This window comes from Rosa chinensis, chromosome 1 (genome assembly GCF_002994745.2).
Source record: "Rosa chinensis cultivar Old Blush chromosome 1, RchiOBHm-V2, whole genome shotgun sequence".
In the NCBI taxonomy this organism is placed as follows: Eukaryota; Viridiplantae; Streptophyta; class Magnoliopsida; order Rosales; family Rosaceae; genus Rosa; species Rosa chinensis.
Window position 1 is genome coordinate 59,931,889 of NC_037088.1, and position 25,558 is coordinate 59,957,446.

Genomic DNA, 25,558 nt, shown 5'->3' on the forward strand with positions numbered 1-25,558 from the left:
GTAGCAGACTTATTCACTAAGTCGTTACCTAAATCTACCTTCGAGAAACATGTGAAGAGCATCGGATTGAGAAAGTTATCCGAACTCTCACGATTGTGGCAATCAAGGGGAGATATCGACATCAGGGGGAGTTATGATGTCTACATGTTCGATCTGGAAGAGTGAAGGACGTGTTGTACTCTTTTTCTCTTTCTCGAGCTTGTTTTTGTCCCACATGGTTTTTCACTCGAGCAAGGTTTTTAACGAGGCAACGGATGAAGCGTCACCACCAAGTTTGAGAGGCACAAGGGGGAGTGTTGAAGGAAATTGACTTATGTGTGCCTAATCAAACTAGGATTAGTTCCATGAGCGTACGTGGAGATGAGCCTCCAAGCTTGACTGGATTCCACACCCGTTTTCAAAAAAATACATACACAAGCATGCATAGAATATATATGATTTTCTTAAGAAAATTTCTTCGATATCTTTATGAATTAGTTAACTTTTGCTTGCATATGAATTATTAAATTGACTCTAAAAAAGAAATACATAACAATTTAATGAATAATGTACAGATTGAAGTCATGTATTGGATTGTTTCCTGAGTTTGTAGAGCATGCAAGTGGTGTTGAGGCATCAAGACAAGGTGATGTATACAGTTATGGGATCCTGGTCTTGGAAATGTTCACAGGAAGAAGACCCATCGATGAAAAGTTCAAAGATGGTTTGAATCTCCACAACTTTGTTAAAATGGCAATACCAGGAAGAATTGTGTAGATCGTTCACCCTGCTCTTCTCCCCACCGTACGGTCCGTACAAGAGACAGCAGAAAACAAAGTGAAGTACATGCTTAGAGGTCATAACTCATAACAATGAAATTGAAGTAGAAGAGAAAAATCGAGATTATGAGAACCTAAGCAAGATGGACACACCTGTTGAAGTGTATATATACATTCAATCCTTGAGATAGGAATGGTGTGCTCAGAGGAGTCACCAAAGAATAGAATGTCTATGGAGGCTAGGATGTCGTCAGGGACCTCCACCATGTACAAAATGCTTTCAATGCTGCTGACATTAGTCGAGCGAGGCAAAGCAGATTATCAGAAGCTAAATAATAACTCGTTTGTGCCAAGTTACCAGGTATACTTTCTTGGCATTTAGACATTTTATCAAGCAGCACAAGGCGATATAATGTGTTCACCTGTAGCAGATTCTTGTTTGAAGAACTGAGAAATGAATGTGAACCATTTGTGTACGTAGCACCGAGTCATGTATATGTAGAGTGCAATATGTAATTCAAGGATATCAAAATGTTACCAGTTAAATGAAACATGTAAGAACACGTTTCTTTTTCTTTAGTAGAAGCATACGTAACGAGAATGTATACTGATCTATGAGTTGGTGAATACCTTGAGCATGTTTCAGATATTATTATCTTCAACTTTTATTTAGTTAGGAAAATACCACAGTGTTGAATCAAAACTTAAACAATGGATTAATTAGAAGTATATCTGGTACTTTTTATGAATAAACAAACACTTTAAGGCTCACCCATGCGACCTGCCACCAGCAGAGAGGCACAGCATATCCCTCATAACAAGGCAGCAGAAAGAGTATAATGTAGCACGCTCGTGGAGCAGACTCATGGACTTGGGGCATTAGCAACCAAATATATAAGGGGAAATGATCATCAGATAGATATATAATCGATCAAATAAATAAATATTTTATAATTTCGTGGATTTGTCTTTCTTGATTCTAACGATGATAATGTTTGCTATTTATAAAATAAATTGAATGTACGGTTAATCAACTATATTGATCAAATGTACGGTTAATCAACGATATAAGAACTATACAAAATTAATATTAACAGTTCATCAGTATAAAGGAATGTCAAAAGAATCTTGGATAAATTAGCCTTAAAAAAAAAAATTGTCTATCTTCATGGAAAATAATCTAGAATCATCAAGGTATGAATTAAAAAATTGATGACATAATCTGTCACACAACGCAACAAATCAGTACTTGACAGCGCTCCTTATTCTAGTCATAAAACAGAGATCGCGGACACTAATTTCTTTGTTAATATAACCATGGCCCCGCATAATTACCATCCATGGACACGTGTCCCACAAATAAAACTATCACAAGTACATGCATTTCATCGACCTATATATACCATATCACGCCCTCCCTTCCTCCTCAGCTCAACACTCAACTACAGCTACCAAGTACCAACCATGCACGGCGGCGCTACGTCAGCTCCGCCACCGACGCCATCGACCCAGCAGTCGGACAAACCCATGTCCACGTCAGCCGCGGCTGACGCCCTCTCGAGCATGCTCCACCGTCTTCCACCCACTCTCTCCCTCCCCACTCGCCGCGCACAGCCAGCCACGTGTCCTCCGGTTCCGGTGGTGTCTTTGTCCCAAGCTCGATCCAACCCTAGTCTCTTCTCCTCGAAACTCGGGTTCTTCCAGCTCACCGACCACTCCATCCCTCCCCAACTCGCTGACTCGGCCGAGTCGGAAGCGCTGTCGCTCTTTGACCTATCCAGGGAGAAGAAAGAAGCGTGTTTTCCGAGGAACTGGCCTGTTGGGTTTGAGGAAGGAGATGAAGTTGACGATGATGACGTGGACGGACTCGGCGAGTCGTTTTGTCTGGACGAATCGTGTTATACCGAGTCTGCTGAGTTGTCCTTGGCTTCTCTAAGCGAGTTCAGTCGTGCTCTGGAGAAAGTAGGGTTGGAGGTGACTGAGCTGCTTTGTAGGTCAGTCGGCTTTGAAAGTCCTCTAGGGAAGGGTGACCCGAGTCCGACCCGGGTTTGTTCGATGATGTGGGTGGCGGAAGGTTTATCGGGCAAGAGTAAGACGCCGGTGGCGGGTCGGTTTTACCCGTATGTGGTAGGATTGCAGTATCAAATCAGGGGTGGCCAGAAGTATTCTTTGCTGGCAGATTCCGGTTGGGTCTCGGTGGTGCCACTGGTGGAATCGGTCTTGGTCACTATTGGTGATATTGCTCAAGTAAGTTTCAAAGTTCAATAATTTACTATTTGCATTTTCACTATTTCACATTCTAGTGTCAATGTGTCATATATTAGATGTGGCCACATAACCTTGAAACCTTCTTTTGATAATTCTAGAGTCAATGTGTCATATGTCAGATCTGGCCGCATAACCTTGAAACCTTCCTTTGATAAAGAGAAGCTATGGATATCATAAACAAAAAAACAAAAAGTGGCACTCAAATGACACTTTGATCTCCAAATTGAACCTACACTATAACAATTTTAACGGAGTTAATCGAGATTTTGAGATAATGCCATATATATTAGATCATTTTGTGTTATGATTTCAAACTGAGTACGTTTTTGTATGCATAGACTTTGATCGGTTATGTGCAATTAATTTGTGACATTCTTTGAGTTTAAACACCAAATTCAAAACGTTATAGGTATGGAGCAATGGGGAGTTGAAGAAAGTGAGAGGAAGGCCAGTGGCAGGTTTGGGAGAGGGTAACAACAAGTCACGGTGCATATCGATGTCGTTGTTGGTGACTCTTCCTATCGACACTAAAATTTCCCCTGTTCTTCCGGCAGCAGCCATAAGCGGAGGTGATCACAGTCACAAGGATGATGATAATGATGAAGATGGAAATGGAAGAAATGTTGATGAACTGGGAGATCATCAAATCAATGATAGCAGTATAGTCAGTACTGGTGAAAATAGAGAAACTGAAGGAAGGTTGTTAAAGTCCTTTTGTTTGGAAGACTATGCTTGGAGAGTGTATCATGAACGTCTGCATTTCAAAGACCCGCTCGATAGGTTTCGCATTAAGAATTGAAATTTGAATGATATATTGTCATAAAGGTTCTTTCTTTATTTCATTCCTTTTTGTGCTTTTTCTTTTGAGGGTGGAGCTAGCTAGGGTACGGTTTAGGGTTTAAACTCAAGATGTGGCTGAGACTTGTAGTTGATGATGCCTTGAAGATTGCATGGTTTGTCCTTCCATAATACAGATAGTTCGAGCAATTATGTCTTCAGAATGTGAAGGCTTACAGTTCTTGTTTACATTTGAATATTAGATGAACTATTTTATCTCAACTAGCTAGCTAGTGAATTTTGGCCCATATATTCTTCCTGGAATTGGAGAAAAATTTGTGTGCGTGCATGACTATCAACTTAACGAGGTTCATGATGTTTATTGTTGATAAATTTAAAGACGTGCATGGCGTTTAGGCCTCGTTTGGTTTGCGGAAATGAAAATAGTTATTTTGTCTTTCCCATGGGAAGGGAAATGAACTTTCCAAAGAACCTTCCATTCCGATGTTTGGTAATGTAAGGAAAGTTATCTGGAAAGTTGTTAAAAAGTATGTAATTAATGGAATAAAATAATATGTTGTGAGTAATAAACGCAAGGAAAGAATGGGGGAAAGTGATTCATTTGGAGTATGGAAGGAACCATTTTTCCCCCCATTTTCCTTTGCTTCAGGAAAGTATTTCCTTTCCTTTTGCATCCCAAACACAGGAAATGAAGAACAACTTTCCTTTCCTGATGCTTACTTTCCGCGAACCAAACGAGGCCTTAGTGTTGATATAGTTTGAATGACTACAAACATTTAAATGGGTCATTAAATACAAAATACAAAGCACGTAAGTGAACATTAAATGATCGAGTATTGTAGATGTGTATTTCGGCCTATATAATTTAAGATTAATTATAAATAGCACATCAAATCATGTCAACATTCCAATTCAGATTTAACGATGACGCTGAAAAATTTGTTTGTTTTCAGTTAAATGTTTCACCAGGGCAGACCTTAATAGAGAGGAAGCTAGCTAGCTAGCTGTACATCCTCCATAGCTGTGTACCATTTGCTTTCTCTATAGCTTTCCGTAACGGTGCTATACATTGGAACAATGAAAAACATACATACAAAACATTTCCAAATTTATAGCTATCAAGGTTTTTAGACCTTGAATATAACCCTCAAACAATTTGAAAGTCAAATTGACCAGTTGGTTATTACACCTACCTAAAATTTATAAACAATTTAATCTCGATAAATCACCTTTTATATCCAAGGCACATTTACGCCTCCCTCCAACTGCATATATATTTCTTAATCTAGTTGTTTAGTCAACTCTTTTAATTATATATCCATGCACGGCACACATTAATCCTTAATTTTGTTCAAAATATATGCATTTTACTCGTCCCTATCCTAAAACATCTTCCAAAACAGTATTTCCTATGAAACCAAAATTTTCAGATATTAGCAAATTATCTCTATTCCCTCTTCCAACTCACCTCACGTCCGGCTTTGTTCATTGTCTTCCCGATACTTTAGGTATTAGCAAGCTATATCCGTCACCATCTCTTTCAGGTTAGTATAATTATTTTTTCTTGTTGTGAGGTTTGAATTTAGTAATTACTTTTCTCAGTTTTGAACCTTTTTATTGTGTATTGGTTTTGGATTTTATTTTTATTTTTGTGAATTGACATGAGCTGTACATGCCTTTGCTGAAGTGGTCTGAGAAGGATTTTGCTGCAGTTGGCTTGACTTAGAATATAAGCAAAGGAAGTACAGAAGAGGATGTTGGTATACTCACTGCACAGAAGAAGAAAAAATTCATGTTCCTTAGCCTTTACTTTTCTCAAACATAAAGTCATTAATTATAATTTGAATAATCTGTTGCTGTAAAACAAATCAGAGTATTAAGAGCCTTAATGATCCATCAACTTCACTAGGGCAGTTGAAGCTTGTGTTTGTTGGGGACAAAGAAAGCTCACATGCTAGGCCAGGAATTCTACCTGTATATATGGGAATTACGAAAAAAATAAATATTAAGTTTCTCCAAGCAGCACAACTTACTAGATTGCAATACAAAATGATTAGGTGCTGTTTTGTTTTAACAAGGATGATTAGATGACTTTGTGCAAACAAACGATCATAATGATTTCTAGTATAATGATACCATTCTTTCTGTAGGGGAACAAGTGGCCAACTTTTTGCCTCTGGCCATAAGCATCTTTGGATAAATAATGTACTCATTTTATATTAGAGTACTTTAAAATTATTTGATGTTTTTGCATAATCGGGAGGGTTCATTTTCTAGAGTACCGAATATCAATTATGCGAAGGATAATCGAACAATAAATTGTTCGTTAATTCTTTGCATGATCGAACAAAGTTGTTTGATAATTCTTGTTAATAAAGGAACGGTTTTGACGAAGTACTGGTGTTAGCTCAGTGATTAGAGCACCTACTATCTATGTACGAAGTCATGAGTTCGAGTCACCATGGGGACATGAGTGAAACCCTTTGAATCATCTTTTAAAAAAAAAAAAAATGAACGGTTTTATCGTAGTAAAGTGATTATATGTTTCTTCAAACACAGTTAATTGAATTGCTATAATACATATAAACAAATTTTGTCTGAAATCCAACTAATATTAATCGGACTTCTATACTAAATAGGCCAGGCATTATTACCATATATTACGTATTTCCATTTGTGCCATGTAAATGACAAACAAGTTCTAGATACATGTTTCTCTAAATGATAGCAACAAAAGAATTTCAAGCATTCTTTCAAACAAAATTTAATCATAGTCTATGAGCATTGATTTGTTCAATAGTGGAGGATGATAATCCACATTTCGCACGCATTCATGTCCTATATTAGTGAAATTTTGACTTGTATGAGCTTGAGGCCTTTTCCTTTTAACTTTGTGACTGTTGAAGCTTCCCTATCAAAATCTATAGAAACGAACAGACTGCCCACCTTAGAGTACTTCCATATCACCACCACAACCAGCTTCATATCACCCTCATGGCCTCATCTAACTCAGACCAAGACCCCAAAACTTTAAAATTACTTCTCTTTCCCTCTAATACTCTTTCCTGGGCCAATTTTGAATGAAGGAATATGAATTAATTAGCAGTGGCTTCTATTAGAAACAAGTAATTTGCACCTGAGAAAGACAAGTCTCCCTACACCAAATGCCAAGATAATTTCTTCGAAGACAAACCCATTTCACCAAACCACTCAATTAATTAAAATCAGAAACAAACTTAACCTAATGCACCAAATTCACAAAGCTCTCTTTAAGCTAGCTTTCATGTTTGTTGCTGCTGTTATATTTCATCTTCTTTCTTTCTCTCCCTCAGTTCATTTCAATCATCTCCAACTCTCTTTCTTGTTCTTCTCTCTCTCTCTCTCTCTCTCTCTCTCTGATTCATGCAGATACCTCGCAGAAAAACACCCTTCTCTTCTTCACCTGAAGCTTTCGCAATTATGAAGAGCCGCAAGAACAATAATCTACCAATCTTCGTCGTCGTCTTCTCGATTTTTCTGTTTGGGATTTTCATGTACAATGAGGACGTCAAATCCATCGCCGAATTCCCATTCTCTTCGAGCCCAAAAGCGCAAGAACTCCGAGAAGAGCAAGAAACGAAACAGAGCACCCCTGTTTCGAAACAGAGCGACTCTGTTTCCGAAATCCCGAACAGGGTTTCTCACAGCGCCACTTCAAGAACCCAATTGGAGGAAATTCAGGAAATCCAGTTGGAGAATCCGGTTTCTGAAGAGACCGAGAAAGATGAAGACCTGGACAAGAAGATTGAGGTGAATGAAGAAGATGATATGGAAGAGATTGAATTGCCTCCTGAAGATTGTGACTTGTTTAATGGGGACTGGGTTTTCGATCCTGTGACTCATCCTTTGTATAAAGAAGACGAATGTGAGTTCTTGACGGCCCAAGTGACTTGTATGAGGAATGGAAGAAAGGACTCTCTGTATCAACATTGGAGATGGCAGCCCAGAGATTGTAATCTTCCAAAGTAAGCAATTAGTTAAATTAATCAAATCCCACAACTAAATTCATCCTAAATTTTGCTGTTAATTAGTTTCATCTTAATTTCCTTTTTAGGTTCAATGCAAGATTGTTGCTAGAGAAACTAAGAAACAAGAGGCTCATGTTTGTGGGGGATTCATTGAATAGAAACCAGTGGGAATCAATGATATGTTTTGCGCAGTCTGTAATTCCTCCTGGGAGAAAGACCTTGGTGAAGAATGGATCCCTCTCTGTTTTCAGAATTGAGGTACATAATCATTTTCTTCTATGCCTTTTTTTTCCAATTTGTTCTTGATTGTTTTGACTTGGAGAGCAAACTTATTCAAGCATGACCCACCAAACTTTGTAATCAACTACATTATATAACTATGTCAGCAAATGAAATCCCATTTTATTGTAAATAAATTTAGAAATGAGGTGCAGGTATTTTCATGTCCTGCATGCTTGTAGTTTGTATTCAAGTACTAATCACAAGAAATTGACTAAACATGAGGTATAGGAAATTGGCATAGATTACTAATGGGGTTTGGGTAAATAGGTAATAATTTGATAAATTTTCATTTTTTACATGTACCAATAATATATGGATCAAAAAAATTTCGACTAATATTGATATTTAATACCTTCGTTTTAGGATTATAATGCTACGGTGGAGTTCTACTGGGCACCATTTCTGGTGGAGTCAAATTCAGATGATCCATTGATGCACAGCATACAAAACCGTATAATCATGCCCAAATCGATTAAGAAGCATGGTAAAAATTGGATAGGTGTGGACTACCTCATTTTCAACACATACATATGGTGGATGAACACTTTCAACATGAAAGTTCTGTAAGTAGCTACCTAACTTGCTGAATAATTTCATTAGTTAAACATCAACGCCATGGAAATTGATCTCATTTTTTCTTTGTTGGGTTTACTCGAAAAGACGAGGATCGTTCGATCAAGGAGCAACGGAGTACGATGAGATCGACCGGCCGTTGGCTTACCGGAAAGTTGTGACAACATGGGCGAAATGGGTGGACAAAAATATTGACCCCAATCGTACCACTGTCTTCTTCACCAGCATGTCTCCTCTCCATATCAAGTAAACTTCACACCATACCATATAAGTCAATTTTCTTATAATGCTTCAAAGTTTAGCCATAATTTGCAATTTTTTCAAAAAGAAAACGTAAAACAAAAGCATCGATGGAAATCATGACGTTTCTGCCACTAGGGATTTTGTATAAACAAGTCATTGTCTCATTGGTTAAGACAGTAACAAGAACAATTGGAAGTATATGTGTACACAACATGGATTGTGCACAGGTTAGTTTAGTCGTTCTTGTTGGCTTTTTTATGTCTTGATTTGTATTAGTATTAGATTAAGCACATCCAGTTGTTCTCACAGCCAAATGGCCCAAAATCATTGCAGACTGTAGGCCTAGTACATTCGTTGAAAAAGTGCCTTTTGCTTAGCTAATGATCACTTTTTTAAGGATTTAATTACTATTGGTCAATGTGTTTTAGGTAAAAAGAACTCATGCCTACATCACCGATTCAATTTGTTTCTTCAATTATTCTATAATTATTATTCGCTTAATTTCTATCAAATCAATGTTTAAGCACAAATTGCACATGAAAAAATTCTTTGAATGTTAAAGTAAAGATAACAATTGGAATTGGTCTACTCATTTTATTTCATAGTCCCTTTATATAGGGAGAGGATTACAACGGAAGTATGCATTACATTAAATACATTGAATGCTGATTAATCTTTAATTGTGCTGATTGATGGTAATCGTTGATTCCTTGATTCACTCTCCGTCAGTTGCTTTGACGAATGCACATAATCTATTTTTCCTTTAACATTAAACTTAATTTAAATCAATTTTAGAAATTTAAGCATTCCTTCATACATACACGATACTTTACGATTTATTTTATGTATAAATTTTTGACATAAATTAAGGGAAAGTGTAAAAAAGAATATAACGACATCCCATTAGGTGAGGATGAGCCTTGGTGGTTGAAAGTGGGTGTATGAACCATGAACCTCAAAGCTTGCTTTGACACTAATATTTGGTCGGTAACCACTACACATTTTCCAAATGGCACTATCATATGTACCTTGGTGCTTTTTCACATCCAATGTAACATTAATGAAATAACGTACTGTTGTTGTGCATGTAGGAGCTTGGATTGGGACAACCCAGATGGCATAAAATGTGCCAAAGAGACCACTCCAATCCTGAACAGAACGACACCGTTGGAAGTGGGCACAGACAGAAGGCTCTTTGTGATTTCAAGCGACATAGTGAAAGCAATGAAAGTGCCTGTTTACTTTCTCAACATTACTACTCTATCAGAGTTTCGTAAAGATGCACATACCTCGGTCCATACCATCAGGCAAGGCAAGATGTTGACGCCGGAGCAGCAAGCTGACCCGGAGAATTACGCCGATTGCATCCACTGGTGCCTCCCCGGGCTGCCGGACACATGGAACGAGTTTCTTTACACGCGTATCATCTCGCGGTCTTGACACCTAGTAGATCATCATACAAGTCTTGTTGTATAATTTTTGTTTTAATTTTTTGGGGTTCCATAATCACTACCTCATCTCATGTAATTTCTGTTCAGTTTCTTCTTTCACTGTTTTATAGCTTCAAACCTAGGACTGGACCTTTTTATTTTTTGGTTCTTTGCTCAGCCAAATTGACTGAGGGTGAGAGCTAAGTGAGAACACCCACATTCCTGCAAAACCTCAATACTTGCCAAGGCCGAAAAGGGGGCAGTTTGATACAACAGTTTGAATTGTATAATTCATGTGGAAAGGAAAATAATGAAAATAGAAAATTGTATGATAAATGTTAAATCTTATTTCCCCAAGTATTCATATGGTAATAACCAAGAATAACCATTAATTGAACCAATTCGAAAACAATTTAATAGCTACGGCAACTGACAACAAAGCTCTCATACTGCCGAGTATTTCAGTTATATTACTTATATCTGAATATCTATTCTATCTAGAAGCTATTTGTAAAATTGGTGCCAGAACTTCTAAAGACACAGCCAATGATTACCAAGATAAATAAGAATTCCTATTTTAGTTGTCATTTTGCATATATAGCTTGAACAATGTAGATGTTACATTGGTTATACAAACAGAATAGAACAGATCCTACCTGGAATCTGGACATCAAAATCTCTGAACAAATCTCCAGCATACCATCTATGCCTTATCTACCGTTAGTGGATGAGAAGAGCTTATCTATCTCAGCAATAGCATTGACATGAGCTTTCGGAAATAATAACCGCAGAAAAGGGACCAAAGATGAGGATGACTTGAGCTTGGGCTTGACTTTGTCCACAGCTGTCTTAATTGCAGATGGTACTGGTACACAAAACCATTGAAGGTACCAAGAAAGAAGTATTGAACGTTTATTTCCCTGGGATTCTTCCGCATTTGGCCACTTCCCAGAATACATATAATTACAAAAATCATCCTTCAAGTCCTGAGAACAATCTAGAAGTGCTTCCACCTGCTTCCGAAGACATGCTATAAAGTTGGATTGAACAATGCCACCTCTCGAAGAGGTCAATATTCCACTCAACAAAGCCTCATTGTACGCTAGTGCAAGCTGTAAGTAGAGGAAGTAATTGAATTCTTATGAAATGGCTTATGAGTTAAGTGTCATGTGCTATGCAGGTAACATGGATACTGACTCTGAACTCTAAAGCAATTAATACAATAAGGTTATTGTAATCTGATTATATTGCATTGGAAGTTATCGGTAGAACAAAAGTAAAGGTCAACAAACTACCTTAAGATTGGAGATAGATAACGAGTCACATAAAACAACAGTATCACTAGTTACTTGACCTGCCATTGACCCCATTGTCGTGTATAATGACAAATAGACCTGCATAAGTGTCGGGAGATGACAATGAGTTTAGTATTCAGAGTACATAAATGGAACATCAAATAATTTTTGGATCAAGATGAAAAGCATATCCACTTGCATTGGAAAGTGTCACTTGTAAACCTGTCAATCTATACATCTATGGTACCCAAAAAAAACAACAAAACAAAAAACAGAAAACAGACTTTGTGGGTACCTGTAAAAGAGCAGGCCTGTCCTTGCTCACACACTCAAATAACACTTGCAAGCAAAATTCCTGGAAGTCAATATCAGATCTGCATATACATTTTGAAACTGATTATTTCACAGACCAGAGTATGGAAAATTACAAAGGAAACAAAACCACTTCGCATATATTTTTTTTTATTAAACAAAAAACGACCATCATTGAAAACTGATTATCAGAAGGAAAAACAAAAGAAAAAAGGATTATCTATGCTCAAACATACGTAACAGTAAACAACCCTGTACAGGACTATATGCTTAACTCTTCCAATTCAGTATAATAACCAAGTATGACTAGCATCTCTTTACTTATTTATCATCAAATGCATCACTGGAGTAAGGATTGGAAAACATAATATAATATTTAGCCATCAACATATAAAGCTACCATTTCCTGTATTCAAGAAAAGTAAAATTCAGTTTCCCTGAATAAATCTAGTGAGTAGTGACCATTACTGTATATCAAGAAAAATTAATTTCCAACCATTTTAAAATGGAATAATTCTTTCAACTTTAAGGTATATAGACGGGGATGTGAGATATTTTGTCATGGCACCAGAGTATGCCAAAGGGATAATAAGTACTTTTTTTTTTGTTTCTTTGGGTAGAATAATTTTTTTTTTCCAAATCTACCAAACAGGGCAGGGCACATCATAGTAAATATTAATGCAATCTTACCAAAAAGGTTTCAATGTTGACAAAGAGAGGATTTAAGGTTATGGTACATTAAGGGATGGTTGACAATGAGAATAGATGGATAATGTCTGAACCTAACTTCAATACCAGACACATATTCTAAACATAGTCAAAACCACAGAGCAAAATGTGAAGATAAAAACCGGAAAATAAATAAATAAATAAATAAAATCTGTAAACTTGCCTGCTCTTCCAGGAAGGGTCACAGCAGAGTTGTGCAAATGCAATTAAGCTAGGATCGGAGGAGAAGGTACCAACCAACTGATCAACTGTAACTGAACCAAGTCCATTTTGGCCACTAGAGGATGGGCTAGGTGCTTTTAAACTTGTCAAACCAAACACCTGGATCAAGAATAATTTGATAACCACAGTATCATCCAAGGAAAATTACAAACATAACCAGCTGTAGAGAACTATTAACCTTATGCATTGCACGTGACAGCAACGACTGACACCCTACGGGATCATCAATATATGAACAAGCTCCAACCTTTCTCTTGATATACAAAACACCAGAATTAAATGGGCTATTCTTGTCCCCAGAGGTCCACCAAGGTTTATCTGTTTAAACACAATGTGGATTAAGTCAAACATTACAACTCTATGAATTAACTATCAATGAGAGCAAAGACTATATTAAATTAATTGAAACATCATAGCTTAGCAAAGATAAGTCACTGAACAAGTCTATACCTTCAGGGACGAGGTCTATGACTTGAGGCCAGTACCGAGGACCACAAATACGTAGTGTCTTCAACTGCAAACAGCAGCATCTCAAGTTATCAGTGAATCCCCAAAACTGTAAGTTCTCTACTTGACATATGCAAAAGGCAGGCAAATTCATTCCAGGATGAACTCGACCATAGAAGTCTCACAGGAAAGTTTAAGTTACATATCCGTAAAAGCTCTACTAAAAAACATCATTTAGTTAAAAGATGAAAAAATATAATCCAAATTTTATATATTATATTTTGTTTCAAATATTTTTCTTGAGAACTCCAATAGGTGTGGAAAATTTTCATGCAGAGCCAGCAGCGGATTTATCTTCTGAATGTCTCAGGTTCATTTCAATAAATATCGGAGAGAGAAGGAAGATGAACAACTATTGATTTCCTTATTCCCGAACTTTTGAAGCTTACAATGGCACGCTCTGGCAGAAGGCACGGTGTAACCTCACAAAAACTTGTTTCTGCATAATGCTCAGTTTCCCTTATAGTAACTTCAAGGGGGGCATACACTGGTAGACCAGTGTCAACATCAACAGTCTGGATCCAGCGAGCTTCCGTTGCCAGTACGTACAAATGTCGAAATGCCTGAAAAGTACACTCCCCTCAGAATTCATAATACTAAATGAACAGACAATCAGATATCAAGGGGTGAAGGAGCAATCTATTGCTATTGGCATGACCAATAAGAAAGACTTGAAGCTGTGGAGCAAAGTTATTTGACCAACAAAAAAAATCTATTTAGTTCTAGACATTCTATTCAAAACCTTATAAGGGAAAATCTTCATATTTTCAGGACTGTCCAAATGTTCCAACATAAGCATTGTTGCATAGGATTAATAAAAGCCAGTTGACTGCACTTATCAAATCAGAGCCAACTATAGACGTATGTGAAGCCTGACCAACCCTTTCAGCTTTACTGTACCTGGAAATGGCATCTATTATCATTTGGTCCAGTTGGCAAGCGTGGGTAAAGAGTAATCAGCAAAGCGGCAACTGAACTGTTGCTTGTTGAAAATGTCTGCATTCCTCCACCAAGGAACAAGAAACCAATTGCTAGGCTTACCTAGAGTCACCGGAGTCACAAAGGAAACAATACTTAGTAGAGAATACAGCGGAACACAGTTGACTTTCAAAAATCAAAACGTATACTTGCAACCACATAAATCTTGATTTCATCTCAAGTAACCAATGTCATGCATTCAGCAAGTCAAGGTGACAAATAGGATAACTTCCAATGCATTTCACATTATTCTACTATGGAGAATCCCTCATCAAAAATGATAAGAATTTGTTACACATTACAGGATAAAACTAAGCAGCTTTTCTTATCAACGTATGTTCTGTTGATAAAAAATGAAAAGACAAAAAATTCCTTATTTACTGTGGCTTAATGAACTTTGCATCATTTTTAAGAGGAAAAGTATGTAAACATCATAGATTGCATTGCTTGTCCCTTTGCAGTGTGTAATTATATGAAGTGAAAGAAGAACAAGAATATTTATGTTTATATGGAGTGCAAAAACTTACAGCCATCTGAACGCCATAGTTAACATGCCCATCAGCAGAATTTCTGCTGCGGAGAAATCTCAACAGCTTAAAGGTTTGTAGATGCCCAGAACCAGCCATTACCTGTTCACTCAAAGCATTAGCGCCAGACATTTTTCACATATCTAATGGAAGACAGAAGATGACCAAAATCCATTTACCACACACAAGGAAAGAACAATGAGATGCAGGCATATTTCCAGAGTCCCCCGATCAACATAGCGAGACAATCCCTTTGGGAAGCTTCCACTTGTAGCAGAAACTGGCTTGATCTGCAAACACATAAATAAACTAGTCACTACTAATTCACGTTTAATTCTAACTTTGACCAGTCTTGCTTTGTCCAACCTCGTTTAAAAAGTAAACAGCATAGTTGTAAAGTAACTCCTGTGCGTGCCCATCCTTTGTACCAGCGAATCTCAAACCTGCCCATGATAAAAGATAATGGAATTCCAGATAAGATACATGGCCATTTCTGTATAGAAGTTTACATTTTATAAATTTTTTGCAGGAATATACAAGTATAAATAAAGTACCAATTAAAGGCAATATTATATTTTCATGAAAAACAAAAAAAGTAATAGTATACAAAAAGTTAAATGTGCCCAGATATCTTATCATTGAACAATTTGAACCAAAATCTGCAGGAGGCAATATTCTTTCTAGCCTTCCCAAAAAAGCTGCATTAGACAAATTACTTCCCGCTAAATAAAAGTAAAAAATCTGATCAATATGCCTCCAATTTTGATACAATCATATATAAACTAGCCCCTTAACAAGTGCTCCGCACATGTCAATTGGCTTTTGCCTTTATAAATAAAAAATAAAAAACTGAAAACCATGTTTATATAGTCTTTCCCAATCCTATATGAGGGGACTTCTCCATATTTTGTAGGAGATGTTGTAATTTTTTATTATTTTACTATTGCATCCTGATTATTAAATCCTTTTTATCACATAGCTAATTATTATGTGAGGGTATTATTGGCGTTTCAAAAATTTAACCATGTTAAGGGGAATTGGCTTAATATATAAATTATAAAGTATAAAAATTAAAATTAAAAAAAAATAAGGATGAAGAAGTTATCTTAGACCAATTAAAACCTATCTAGACATCTTACCAAGAGAAATGCTGGCTCCAGCCACTATATTGACATATGCCTGAACAAATGATTCAGCATCCATTTCATCAATATCATCAGTATCATCCCCAAGGAATTTAACGCCATTTTTGATAATATCCGGAATCTGAGACTGTACCCAATCTTGGGAAGGATGAATCCTATAACAAAAGGTTGTCAAATTTTGTCTGAAGACTAGCTATATACATCTGGATTTAAAAAACAGTGGTCCAGCGGTACCTGCTCCACATTATCAAATTTCGAGCAATGACGCGAAGCATAATGAAATCAGGCCTCACATATTGCAGCTCAAATTGTGTTCGAGGAATGGAGAGCTTAGACACAATTGCCTGTGATTCGGTCTACAAAAATAAAGCTAGGTGAGAAAATTCTTCATGCAGACAGGTCATTTAGTGGAAGTATATAGTATTCATACGAGTATCATATCTAGTGGAAGTTACCCTTAAAAACATTAAAGCAAGAGCAATTGTGGCTCCAGGTGCTGTGACATCAACATTCACTGCAGTCCCTTCCATCATCTACAAGACAATATTAACATGGGAAAGAGGATCATATAAGCTGCTACAGAGAGGGGGGGAGGAACAGTATACAAGTATGTTAAAAGAAACATTGCTATATATTGGAGTTTAGTGAAGCTAGTGGGAAGAAATCAACCTGCACAGCAGCACGATTGTCATCTACTGATAGTGTTGATGAAATAGATCTATCCTGCTCCAGGTGAAAAGTTAAATCCCAAGTTAGAATCAAATGGCACTAACATTAGGAAATTCCAGATTATACACAACTAAATAAAATTCACATAAAAATAATAAATAAATAAAAAGATCCATTTACCAACATACATTAACTTCTTTTCCACCAATATAATGGAACAATTTGTCGACCACTGTCTCCATGAAACCGAGAGCATCTTCTCCCCGACCTATATTAAACATCCATAGTTAGTCATGACTCATGACCACATTTCATAATAATTGATTCAATTATCTAACTGTGCATACCCAATGCAAGAAGACCCAGGGAAAATCCTGCAGAAACAGCATAACCTTCCCTTTCTAGTACATTATCACCTGCAGTTCTACGTCCTATTTCCCCCTGCAATGTAATGTACAAAAGTCAGCACCAAGGAAAGTTGAAGCAGGATACAACAATAGAATTACAATCAATCACTGAGAAAGAGACTGTAACAAAAAAGCACAATGACATGCAAAGCAGGAACACATCTTGTAGAACGCACATACATTCACTAGATTTTAAAGTTATAGACATTTAACTGCAGAGACACCAACAACATATTGTCATACTATATGCTTTTCACCATACAAGTAAAAGAACAGTATGAAAATTTATAAAATTAAATTAAATTAAATTAAAATAAATCAAACTAGTGAAGCAACAAGAATTAAACCAAGAGAATCTGCATTGTTTGTGCGTGCGCTGATCCTTCATAAAGAAGCCCAACTGACATTAGAGCTGCTGACTGTTAACAACAAGAGAAAAGAGTTCAGTGTTAGAATAAAATCCTGAAGGAATACCAAATTATCCTGACACACTAATAAGCAAAGCATCATCATCATGTGAAACAAGATAAGAAGCTGAGGAAAGCAAAATTAGCAAATGTATGTTTGCCAATGGAAGGGATGAGTTTACATATACTTATGAGTTATGATTGGTTAAAAAATATCCCAGGATACGTACGAGGCATATTCTGTGTGTACCATAATTATAATTGCACGACAAAATACCTGCAGAAGCGTTGGTAACTCCAATTCTGGAAATGAAGATGGATGTCGAGCAGGTATATGAACAAAAAGACACTGTCATGGAATTGTAACAAGATAAGGTTATACCACAGGATTATAGGCATATCAATAGAGCATGAAGAGAAGGAAGCTAAGAAAAACCTAGCTACATTGATGAATGACTAATCCGTGCCTACAGATTCGATGGAAATAATATCCACACAACCTTCAGATCTAATCAGGTTCAATTAGCTCATTCAAATGCACCCCCCTTCCCTCCCACCTTCCCTCCCAAGTAGATTAAAAAATAGTGATGCTCCGACTACTAATACTCAATAATTGAAAGTATATTGAAAGACAACAAACACAATGCAGTTTGAGAAAACAGCAAAAAAGGAATTGAGCCAACTCACCCAACTATAATGTCAAGCAAAAAACAGTTTATAGACATCATATTGAAACCTTTCAATACATAATTCGATGTTCAACTGATAAGGCACAAATAATAGCACCCAGCGCTTTAATTGTGGAGCAAGAAAATAATTCGCAAGCATATGTCATACCTTAGATATTTCTGGTTGCATAGTCCCTCTATAGGTAGCTGCCAGGCCAAGCATTAGTCCTAGAGTTGTGATTTCATGTTCCTAAGAAATTGTAGTGTGGAATCAGACACTTAACTATATACAAAAGTACAAACAAAAGGCTAGGTATTCAACTTTATCAGGAGGAATCAAATGCAACTGCAGGCAACTCAAGGAACTGAAAAGCAGTGAAAACGGAATAAGAAAGAATTGGAAGTCATGGAATACAGCACCTGTCGAAAATACTGAAATATGTCAGTAATATTCAAAACACGTAGGTAACCATGTAATCCTAAAGCAAAGAGTAGTCCAGCATGAACAGCATTTGGCTCCTCTGGTTTATTATATTTGATCCACGTCTTTGACATCTTTCCCTGGAAATAATAAGCCAGGAATATGAGAGGAAACTTGAGAAATAAAATATAAATAATAAGACTGTATGTATGTGTATCGGTTATGTTATGTGGGGTAATGAACAGAAGCATGAAATTAGATGTTGTAACCATAAGCAGGCAAACATGTCTATCGTTTATGTATAGTCCCAAGGTAAAAAGTACATGTACAAATGCTAGTATTCAAAAACAGAACACATCTCGTAACATATGCCTCTGGATTTATAAGTACTATATGAAGTAATAAGAACATTTGGGGAGGAACCTGAAGAGGAGCCAGCCTTAGTCCAGCAGCAACAGCATTGTGGAATTCAGGCCAAGTTTTAATTTCTTCTACATTCCTCACATTCGGGTCCAGATTAACCTTTCATAGAAATACGAATCATCTAATATATGAGAGAATATACTAAAATATCTTTAAAATTAATAAAGCTACAGGGAGAGAGGAAAAGTATATGACATAGAAACATTTAGTGTAATAGACTATTAATTATAGATGTTTCTCATAATTAGCAAAATTTTTATACTCGAGATAAGAAGACCATATATATCCTAACCATTCTCTCTGTTAACTATAATCTAAGATCTCAGAAAACACATTATTACCAATGTCACAAAATTTGAAAAGTGGAAATATGAAAGTGCTCTTAAGTATAATGTCATCGAATAAAGTTTCAATGGTTGATAGTTGAATTTTGACTCATAAAAACTCAACTTACTCGATGCATATTAGTGAAGTATGGTCAAGGTTGTGTCTAAGGGAAAATATGGAAAGAACAATTGCTTGACAGGCAGGATTTTTCTGTGCTATCGGCTTTCTCTTATGAAAAAGATAATAAGGAACCTAGTTTATAGTTGATACCAATTTCAGATACCAAACATATGTAGATATAATATTCAGGTGAAACATATATTCTCAATAATTTTGTAATAGATGAGACAATAAGTTAGTAAAAGCAAACTAGAATTCCAAGATCATGGCATGAAAGATACATTACGCTACTATAAGAGCAGAATCTGAACATACAGTTGCATTTTGCTGGGCAGGCAATCGACCTGCTAATACAATCTTCGGGACTACAAAGGCCTGGAAAAGAGAGAAGGGAAAGGAGAACCTGTTAGTGTATTCTTAAGCAGTCAGTATAATAAAAGTTATCTCATATGTGCAGGACAAGAACAACAAAAAAAAACAACCTCTGTCAGAAGTGTATATATGGTTGCCAGAGTGAATGCTCCACGGCCAAGAGGAAGGGCAGTAGTCCTTTGTGCAAGGTGCCATAGCTGGGCCTTCAAAACAAAAGAGGAACATTTAAAAGAAAAAAAGGAAATTAAAATTGATTGAAATATAGAATAACAGAGAAAGGTGTACCTGTTGGAGGTCCTGATCAGAGGCACTGGGATTAACAGATGTTTGAATTGCCACGGGTCTTGCAGAGCACAGGAGCCGTCTAACCTAGTAGAGGAAGAAATACTCTCAGAAATACATAAAACAATTGGATTCAGGAAACACTCGCTAACAATCATAACAAGAGAGAAAATCTGACCAAAAACAGGCAAGACATAACCAGCCACCTAATCACTATTACTGAATGACAATTGAACTGTACACACAGTAAGATATAACCATCAGTTGTGATGGTAATTCAAAAGAAGAAAACCTCAGAACAACAACAATGAGCATAAACACCAGAGAAACCACTCCAACAGTATAATTCAGGCCAAGTGATAGCATATCAGAAGAGAAAAATAAAGTAAAACGAAAAAAGTTTACCTCATTCAGTCGCAAATCACGACCATATCGCAACTGTGTGCTTGAGTTGAAGATATGCTCCATACCATCTGTCATAGACCCATCAATCGAATCTGTGTCCTCAAACTTAGTATTGTCCAATCCATTTGTATCAGAAACTGCAGAAGGAATTGTCACCGGGTGCAAATGTAGCATGTAAGGTGCAGACATAGAGATGAAATTCACATTAGTTTCAGTTTCAAGTTCCTTAGAATTGCATGTTTGTGCCAAACATGACAAAGCCAAATCTTCACGACCCAGAAGAACATATGCAGCTGCAGGCCAACCAGTGGGAGGAGATTCCCGACACTTAGCCAATGCCTGCAGAATACAGAAGGGAAAAAAAAAAGAGAGATCGTTTGAAAATAGGAAATTGAAGATAAAAAAATCTAATAACATGAGAAGAAAAGAAGAGACCTAAATAATCTTTAATTGCAGAAACAAACAAAAGGTATTCTTCCTCATAAAGGTAAAAGAATATAACAGTTACTAGTCCTATATATTCGTCAAAGACATTTTAGGATCCTAGTGGATAAAATGATGATCAGCAATCTGATTGTAGCCTTACGTGTCGCAAAGGAAGAGACATGCCAGAAGGCAGTGAGTCAAGCTGTTGCAGTCCAAATTTTTCCCCAACCATTGCTAGAACTGTGAGTTCCTCATTTGTGCAGTAAGATCCCGTGGAAATATTACAGTAAATACCAGACGAGAGTTTCTTCCCTATTTCTTTGGCACCGGTTAACAAACTATAGAATAACACTATCTTCCGGGCCCAGTTTACAACAGACTTTCCCTCTTTACAAATCAATGGTGGTAGATCATTGGTATTAGCTGAGTTGTGTCCATATAGCAAACAGTTTTCAAGCCATCTGAATAAACTTGGAGGAGATTCCTGTGAAAAGGATATTTCACATGTCCCAACGCTTCCGGAAAGGCCAGGAAAGTCACGAATGTAATGGTCAACATAGCTTTCCTCACCCAGAAACTTAGCAATATAGCATAACAGAGATCCCAGGAGCTCCAAGTCCCTACATCGCAATATTATGGTTTAATCAAATTAAAAAGCCACAAGTCAATAAATTTGTATTTGTGAGGCTAATAGGCAACGTGTTATTGCAGTTTATTAAAGGTGAAACACATAAGGTATCAATATCTTTTCATATCTAATGCAACCTCCAGTGAACAATTAACAAACTGAAGCTGCTTAACTCAAATGCTTTATCCTAGTGATGAATCTAAGGACCCCTGCATAGCTTAATAATTTAGCATGGCAGGCACATATACTATCAATTCTACATAGAATGTTTGAGAAGATTCTTCCAAGTCACTTAGAGCAAGAATCACTGCATCTCCAGTGAATGCAATATCATAATTGTAACACAACATGCCACTCAATATTTACATTTGTCAAGCAGCACAGATCCCTAAAGTAGTATTTTTATGTGAAGATCTCAATATCAGAAAACTAGATTCAAGGGAGGGGCAGAAAATAATAAGTAAAAAAAAAAGCAACAAGAAGATTACAAAACATAATACGCACCGCTTGCGAAGACTATTTAGTTTCAGGCTTTCATATACTGCATGCAAACAACGTAAACTCTCCATCAAGAGCTCAGAGTAAAAAGTTTTCTCTAGCCTTTGGGTACTATTTGTATTTAACCGAGAGGCGTCCAGTCTTCGTACATCCAATGACATTACAGAAGAATTTTGAGCAATGAAGTTATTTTTGCAAAAAATTTCGTGAAATTTACTGCTAATAAGAAACTCCCAAGATGACTGAGGTATTGGGTTCGCGATCATTTTAGAAGTGGTACTTGATTGACACATTTCCATGATAATGCTGCGAAAAGAATCCCATTCTGAATGAACACTAGAATCAGCTTCTGATAAATAAGCGAAGTCGCCATCTTTCCATAGAAGACTAAGAAAATGGCTGTAGAAGCTGGAACTGAGTCCCTCAGCCATAGCTGTGATGCAATCATTTGCCAGAGAAGATGTAGGGCTTCTTCGTAATACACACCGATATATCTGGACAATGATGAATAATCAAAACCAGTATAATAGCTACCATGCAAGTATCTTATATTGATAAACATCTCAGCAGGCTACAAATTCCGAGAATACACTAAATTACGTGTTCCATTAAAAGGAAGTACAAATGTTTGACTATAAAGTACAAAATCTGAATTTGAGAAGTAATGACAACAATAAACCTACAAGTCGAATTACCTGCCCCTTATTTACTGTAACATTGATACGCCCCTCAACAGCATCAGCCAATCCCACAATCTTCATACCCTGGGAAACAGATGTTTCCGGAAACTCCATACTATGTGAAAACCGGCCTTTACTAAAACAAGAAGGCAACATATACCTACACAGGCATTGCTTCCCTGACTGAAAAAAAAAAAAAACAAAATCATAAATCATAAATCATGTAACATTGCAAACTTATACAGAGCCATTGAGGGAGGGACAAAACAAAAATACAAGAAAAGACGAGAAAAAACTCACATGAAGACAATCATAGTATAGTTGCAAATCCAATTCTCAACAATATCAGTAGCTATGAGTAACTAAATTCAATAAGCTATCAAAGTTGCATCGCTTACATAGAGAAGAAGGGCATTTTCAGGTGCCAAAATGAGCATGTCCGAATATGGCAGCAGTCCTACTTTTGCTCTGAAAAAAGTAAATAGTGTAAGATGAAACCATCAAACAGACACAGCGAAAAAAAGAGCAAAAATAAAAACAAAATAAGTTAAACATGAATGCAACCCTACCTAGGGCGGGTAACAATTACAGGTACGGCTGCTACAGAAGGTATGCTCCAGCTCATGTCAGGTTTAATGTCAATGAGAAGCTCATTATTTATTTCAACAATTTGAAGCCTTACAGACAGCAACTTTTTTTGTTCTTGGTGAAGAAAGCAAATAATAGGAGCTGCATCGTCATCAGTCGCGAGGAAAACCTGGTATAAATTTCATAGCTGTTAAAATCAGAAGAAAAGAATCAACATATCACAAATGAAATACCATCACATCTATATTCCCTCTGATTTTAGTGAGGTAGTTATTTCAAAACAAGGCTTTTGAACCTAACTTTTCCTATATTCTCAAACCAAAAGAAAAACAAGCACCTTGCTAGCAGCTGTCTTCGCACCCTTCCCTTGCCATATTCTACGAAACGAGAAGTGTTTTGCTACAATATCAGTAGGAACTGCATCTACCAAGTTAGCATTTGCCAGATCAAGATTAAAATTACTGGTTTCCGCAACCCACACAGAATGTTGCATCTTTCCTATAAAAAAGGGTGACGCTGTTACTATGAATGCAACAATGACAATAGAGGGTATCTGAAAATGTACACATCTAAGCAACCTGTATTATATGATGCCATAAGGGGAATCCGATCACTTGTCCAGATAGTTTTTTCATCAAATTCCTTCATTATGTTTGACTTTCCTCTTTCTTCAATATAAGCCGACTGAAATATTTGGAGCAACAAAAACATACATCAACTAAAAGGAAAAGAATATCACAAAATAAAGAAGCTGCCATGTATAAAAAAAAGATCCAGTATCCACAAAAACAATAACATACTTGCGGTTCTTCCAATGGATCTTGCAGAATTAGATGCGAGGACATTGAACTTGTTTCTTCCTTGACAACATGATCAATTGCACTCACAAAACTGAAATTATGCTGTGGACTAAGTCCAACTTCTCTTCTCGTATGCAATACTTCTCGTCTTACAGAAGACACAGAAGGACTTGCACCAAACAAAGGACTTGAAGATAATGACGGAACAGACGTAGTTGAACTCAATTGAGCGGCTTGCTGGAGTAATAAACCAAATGGTAGAGGCCATATCGATGTAATGGTTTCTGATACAGGTATTGATACTACTTCACCTGGTATACAAAACAAAAGAAAAATGCATTGTTTGATCTTTCTTTGAACTTATCTACACTAATATAATCGAAAATCGACAAGTTTCGCTCACCCGAGGTGTTGCAGATTGTTAAACAAGCCATTTGTAATACACAGAGACTAGCTTTAGTCCTATCACCCAAACGACACCAGCAAGCCTGGAGTTCATAGACAAATAGTTCTCAAAGCCAAACCAAATTACTATACCAAATCAAATCCTAGCAAAATTGAAGTACCTTGATTACTGGAGAAGGCAAGGTGAATCTCTTACAGACTCGTGGACCTGTTGACCATATTATCCTGAAACAAATTGAGGAATTCAGATTACCTAACACTTCGAATTTTCATTTCTAGTGAGGCGAATTCAAAATCGGAGACATTGGATTACCGATTGCCTCGAATGAAGAGCTCGTGGTCGCAGCGGTCGCTGAAGGCGGAGCTGAGAACGTCGTGGTCGTCGGTCTCGTCGCGATCTCGGACGGTGTCGGGGTCGAAAAGGAAGTAATCGTACTTGTCCGGGACGTCATCGGCGGGCTTGCCGTCGAGAGCTTCGGCGATTAAGCCGAAAGGCTTGAACTCGCCAAGCACGGTGAGGTGGCGGACGCCCATTTAGGGTTTGGTTAGAGAGAGAGAGGGAGAAGTCAGTGAAGTGAGAGAGAGAGAGACAGAGAGAGAGACAGTGTGTGTTCTCCGGTCTCTCCCGCTCTTTTTTTCGAGTGAATTAACGGGATAGTTTTGAACCCTAAAGTTTTCTCCGTTTAGCGGCGGGAGTATTCCAGCTAGGATTAACTTTACTCTTATCAATTAACCGTTGGTTAGGATAATGCTAATCGAAAAGTTACATCTGAAATTTTTTTTTTTCACAAGTTTATATAAGCTATGATGAAAATGTTCACCAGATCAGTTATTGACCAAGAAAATAACGCTCAATCACCCTTAGATGTAAATCTAATGGCAGAGAGAATTATTATTAAGTTGAGGTGTTTTGTTTTCAACTCTTGGATGTAAATCTAAGGGTTATTAAGCATAAATT

At 37.0% G+C, this 25,558-nt stretch overlaps 3 protein-coding genes across 4 annotated transcripts; 2 read left to right on the top strand and 1 right to left on the bottom strand.

Annotated features, from left to right (window-relative positions):
• The first annotated feature begins 2,172 nt into the window (after positions 1-2,172).
• Positions 2,173-4,135, top strand: LOC112182998 (1-aminocyclopropane-1-carboxylate oxidase). Of its 2 annotated transcripts, XM_040510058.1 has the most exons (3): positions 2,173-3,005; positions 3,436-3,806; positions 3,896-4,135. In XM_040510058.1, the coding sequence occupies exons 1-3, from the start codon at positions 2,223-2,225 to the stop codon at positions 3,903-3,905; spliced, it is 1,164 nt and encodes a 387-aa protein (XP_040365992.1). In that variant the 5' UTR covers positions 2,173-2,222; the 3' UTR covers positions 3,906-4,135. The 2 variants fall into 2 exon arrangements, with proteins under 2 accessions (XP_040365992.1, XP_024177356.1); XM_024321588.2 differs by having other exon boundaries at positions 3,436-4,135.
• Positions 4,136-7,048: 2,913 nt separating this feature from the next.
• Positions 7,049-10,690, top strand: LOC112183000 (protein ESKIMO 1). Its single transcript, XM_024321590.2, has 5 exons — positions 7,049-7,828; positions 7,918-8,089; positions 8,477-8,676; positions 8,774-8,932; positions 10,021-10,690. Exons 1-5 carry the CDS (start codon positions 7,227-7,229, stop codon positions 10,367-10,369), a joined length of 1,482 nt encoding a protein of 493 aa, XP_024177358.1. The 5' UTR covers positions 7,049-7,226; the 3' UTR covers positions 10,370-10,690.
• A 138-nt stretch (positions 10,691-10,828) lies between these two features.
• Positions 10,829-25,264, bottom strand: LOC112182999 (anaphase-promoting complex subunit 1). Its single transcript, XM_024321589.2, has 37 exons — positions 24,914-25,264; positions 24,762-24,825; positions 24,599-24,683; positions 24,196-24,506; positions 23,974-24,079; positions 23,733-23,893; positions 23,377-23,564; positions 23,206-23,275; positions 22,823-22,990; positions 22,134-22,621; positions 21,162-21,621; positions 20,576-20,914; positions 20,174-20,257; positions 19,999-20,091; positions 19,832-19,891; positions 19,070-19,168; positions 18,646-18,786; positions 18,395-18,475; positions 17,835-17,906; positions 17,498-17,569; positions 17,091-17,184; positions 16,932-17,011; positions 16,744-16,797; positions 16,530-16,607; positions 16,309-16,430; positions 16,069-16,229; positions 15,296-15,372; positions 15,109-15,219; positions 14,930-15,031; positions 14,325-14,465; positions 13,814-13,987; positions 13,368-13,431; positions 13,096-13,235; positions 12,859-13,016; positions 11,950-12,028; positions 11,655-11,753; positions 10,829-11,471 (listed from the first exon to the last, which is right to left on the bottom strand). The coding sequence occupies exons 1-37, from the start codon at positions 25,132-25,134 to the stop codon at positions 11,070-11,072; spliced, it is 5,499 nt and encodes a 1,832-aa protein (XP_024177357.1). The 5' UTR covers positions 25,135-25,264; the 3' UTR covers positions 10,829-11,069.
• Positions 25,265-25,558: the final 294 nt, after the last annotated feature.